Here is a 4,113-nt window from a genome sequence, read left to right on the forward strand (position 1 = left end):
GAACTAGGATGAACTCCTCAAAAAGCAAAAATAAAATTAAAAAAAAAAGAGTTTGAAAGGAATGGAGATGTGAATGCAGTCTGGGGTGATTCCCTCCGATTGTGAATGATAGATAGATCAAACAACAGGACGAACAGGCTGGCCGCCATTATCCTGGAGCCAGCAATCTTCGCTTGTCAGTCCTCACTAGGCAGGCATGTAGGCATGTCGAGATTTAGCGTCGCAATTGAGGACTGCCATCGCCATCCAGGTATCCGGCCTACGTACCTACTTAGGTACCTAGTGACTTCCATCTAGACAGACATCGAGGACATACATGCATTGTACATGCATAGAGACAAACGGAGTCCGCCCGGATAGGATTTCCAGATGGCAGCGGACAAGCAGACAGGAGGAATACCGACAACTTCACCTATCTACTAACTAGCAGGGTGCCCAGTGAAGTGTTCTTTCTGTAGCGCCACTGATTGAATGGCACCGTGAGTTTACTTGGAATATATTTTTATTCTATTACTTTTTATTTTGGTATTTGGGATGTGTTTTTATTTTATCTTCCACTTTCCCCCTCTCTGTTTCTTCTGCCTCCCTCCCTGCGCCCGAGTTGGGTCATCACTCCAGATCCCGGGCCCTTGGCACCATCTGTCAAGACAACCTTAAGAGCGAATAATGTAGATTCATTAGAGGGTAGGGGGGGAATGGCAGCGAAATTAAAAATAAATGAATTCAACGAATCAGTGTTTCGATTCTAATTTTTTTTTCTCATGATCCTTTCTGCAAACTTTCCCACCTCACGGTCTCCCAGGAAAACCCCCCTCCTTCTTTCATCCCCCTCTCTGCATGCCTTCTGGATACCGCCGGAGCAAATGACGGTCGTCTGTAGTTTGTGGCTACTGTATCCACTCCCACCCACGATCGTCGGTTTTCTTGGGTTTTCCCCCCTGTTCTTGCCATTTACCATGGGTGGCTTGCCTGCTAAGTATGGGACAGCTGACGGCGCTGCCAGTGTGCGCGTGTGTCTGAGTGTCGGGTTCCAGAGATCTTGTGCCTCCTACGTAGACCAGATACGAGGACCTTTTTTTCTTTTCTTTTCTTTTCCCCTATAAACGCGAATGCCATCATAAAATGTACAAGTTGTCTTGCAGAATCTCGGAGTTGGACATGCATGATCCATTATTGTTATTGTCTACCAGGAAAGGGAAAGGTTTAGTTGGTTGGAGGGGATAAAGGATAAAAGGATTAAAAAATAAGGAAAACTAAAATCCTAATTGGGAATAATTAAAAAAAGCTAAGAAAATTGAAAAATAGAGAGAAAATAAAATAGATATTAAAAAAATGGAGAGGATCCGAAAAAAGAAGAAAGGGTAAGAGGGAAAAAAAAAAAAAAAAAAAAAAAAAGAAGGACTGAACCCCGACAACCTTGAAAGAGAGATCTGGTGTCCACCCAGCCCAGATCCAATTGTTGAGCTGCCTCACTCCTTACCTTGCATAACCTTGGTTCAGCTGTCTCCATCGTCATCGTGTGCGGCAATGTCAAGGTACTTTTAAACTCAGGCGCTGGTAAGTATATTACTATTATCTGTCGCCCATGTTTTCTCCTCATTTATCTTCATTCAGATTCATTATCTACGCTCTGTGCCTTCCCTCAAACCATAACCCTCCTCCGGCTAACTCTTCCCTCCGTCCTTCTTTCCCTTCTCCATTACTTGATATCCACTTCATCCCTCCTCCCCGCCATTTAATTCAACCACCAACCCTCATCAATTTAACTACCCTCCTGACAGCCCAAGTGGTCTGACGTGTGGGTTTCCCTCCAGCCCGTCTCTTGGTTCGTGTGGAAGCCGCAGGCCGGCTATACTTGTGTAATCAAGCCTCTCTGCCCTGGCGCTCTATCCTGCCTACAGTACTGGATAGTCGACCCCCCAGCAATCATTCCCCCTCTTCCGCCGTGATTGTCTATGTCCCAGTACCGTGAACTGGGTGAGGATTCTGGAAAAATGGCCATTTCATACGCAAGTGGACTTCCAGCGGAGCATACTCCAGCTCTTCCGTCCTTTCGAGAGGTGAGAGCATTCATCCCGCGCCCGAGAACTGACCGGCTGTGTCACCTAAAGAACTGGGAAGCTAATCGATTCCTTGATAGCTACTTCCGCCCCATCTTCATGACGAAATCGAGTCGACTTCATACTACACTTCCCGCCAACATGTGCGCGAGCGGCCGACATCCGCAGCCCACGAACTGACGTCCAACCCCCGCCCCTTCTCTGACCGTCCTCCCTACGGATCGCCACCTAAGATGCCATTCGGCGGTGATTATTCTGTCGCAGCCGCCCGAGCCAGCGAACCTCAAAGTCGCATGACCGGGAACCCGACCGACTCCATCACAGGCTCCCCCCGCTACGCTTCTCGTGGGCCGAGTCCTATTCTACCGTCAATTCGGGATCTCCAGTCGCTCCCTGAACGGGGACTCAACACGTCGGGCTCTGCTTTCCCGGAATCCAGGACCCTTTCTCGACCCGACTTTGCAGCGCAGGAATTCAGGGCCGGACCCATTGGTCCCCACGGGTTTCCCCCGGCCAATATTCCAGGCACAGTACCCGGTGATCGGAGGAGCGTGGATTCTTTCTTGGGAAACAATGGGCCAGTGATGTCTAGCCAGTCAACGTATTCTTACCCTGCCCTGGCTTATCAGAGCGATTCCGAACAAGCCTCTCCGCAATCGTTATCGCACGCCCAGCAATCCAACTTTGGTATCCTTGGCGATTCGATCGACCCCAAGAACAAGCGGAGACGGGGCAACCTGCCTAAGCCAGTGACGGACATACTGCGTGCCTGGTTCCATGAGCATCTCGACCATCCCTATCCCAGTGAAGAGGACAAGCAGATGTTCATGACCCGCACCGGGCTCACCATCAGCCAGGTTAGTTCAGTATCCAAGCTCAGGTCACATGAGACCCAGCGTTTGCTAATCAGTCGTCCAATGCACCACAGATCAGCAATTGGTTCATCAACGCCAGAAGGCGTCAACTTCCTGCTCTCCGGAACCAGATGCGCAACGGCGGAACCGACATTGACTCTCAACGGCAGTCTCCCTTCAGTGATATGGACCAGACGTCTCCCGAATCAATGCCTTCTCCCCACCAGATCTCCAAATCATAATCTATTGCGAGCACCATTGCGCTCAATCTACCTGGTCGCCGGTGAGGCCAGATTAGACTCGAGACCGCTACCGCGAGATATATTCGTCACTTCATGAGTTATGGGCCCTGGGATATCGAGAACAGCATAGACGCGAGAGTTCACCAACAACTCCCATTTCTAATATTTCATTTTGATCATCCAGGAATTATACGACGAGCCGAGTGAGATGGACAACCGCTCTTGATACCCTTTACCGTTTATCTAATCGAACTTAATCATTTTGCATGGCTTCACCCTAGAAGGGGTCAATGGCCGAGGCGCACAGTCCGGGAGGGGCATCTGCTGACCTCCCTGACCACGACTGCCCACTGCGATGTTGCATCTTTAGGTGTTTTTGGATATTTTGTCGGCTATCTTATTTCCTTTGTTTTGTCTCTTTATACTAGATTAACGTATTTTCTTTCTGATGCGCTTACACTTTTCCAAACGGGTTGCTATGGGTTTCAATCGGAGATGAGGATCAAGCATATACATGACTTTTGTACAGTACAAGTACGGATGATGTGACCATGTCAAGTTAGACTGTCTTTCTTATTTTTTTTTTTTTTTTTTCTCTCTTATTTTTTATATTGCTTACATTTTGGGAGGCTATCTCAGATTCTGGAATTAGACAAAAATGAGAACGTTGGTTACTACCTACCCCGGTTGGGTCTTTTGGAAGTCTCCTTTTCCGCGTTTACCTCTTTCATCCATTCCACGATCCTCGTTATAAGTCGGACCATGGTTGGGCTGGGAGAGGTTCCCTTATCTCATATCCGGCCGGTACCGTGCATCTGTGGCATTCGTCAGATACTCTTACCCAAGGCTGCTGTGTGGCTTGACGGGAAGCCATTGGTGCAGGCTTTGTCAGGTCCACCGCCGCAAAGAGGCGATCGCCAGAGGAATGATCCCAGACAGTAGTCCCCTGGTGAGCGG

The 4,113-nt window shown here is 48.8% G+C and overlaps 2 protein-coding genes across 2 annotated transcripts; both read left to right on the forward strand.

The window, feature by feature from the left end:
* The first annotated feature begins 529 nt into the window (after positions 1 to 529).
* Positions 530 to 1,178, forward strand: BO94DRAFT_69843 (uncharacterized protein). The gene has a single exon (XM_025617604.1). It carries the CDS (start codon positions 762 to 764, stop codon positions 1,101 to 1,103), a length of 342 nt encoding a protein of 113 aa, XP_025467405.1. The 5' UTR covers positions 530 to 761; the 3' UTR covers positions 1,104 to 1,178.
* An 816-nt stretch (positions 1,179 to 1,994) lies between these two features.
* Positions 1,995 to 3,156, forward strand: BO94DRAFT_466440 (homeobox domain-containing protein; the record flags this gene model as incomplete). Its single annotated transcript, XM_025608161.1, has 3 exons — positions 1,995 to 2,060; positions 2,141 to 2,917; positions 2,989 to 3,156. 3 exons carry the CDS (start codon positions 1,995 to 1,997, stop codon positions 3,154 to 3,156), a joined length of 1,011 nt encoding a protein of 336 aa, XP_025467406.1.
* Between the last annotated feature and the right edge of the window lie 957 nt (positions 3,157 to 4,113).

This window comes from Aspergillus sclerotioniger (assembly GCF_003184525.1).
Source record: "Aspergillus sclerotioniger CBS 115572 chromosome Unknown BO94scaffold_14, whole genome shotgun sequence".
In the NCBI taxonomy this organism is placed as follows: domain Eukaryota; kingdom Fungi; phylum Ascomycota; class Eurotiomycetes; order Eurotiales; family Aspergillaceae; genus Aspergillus; species Aspergillus sclerotioniger.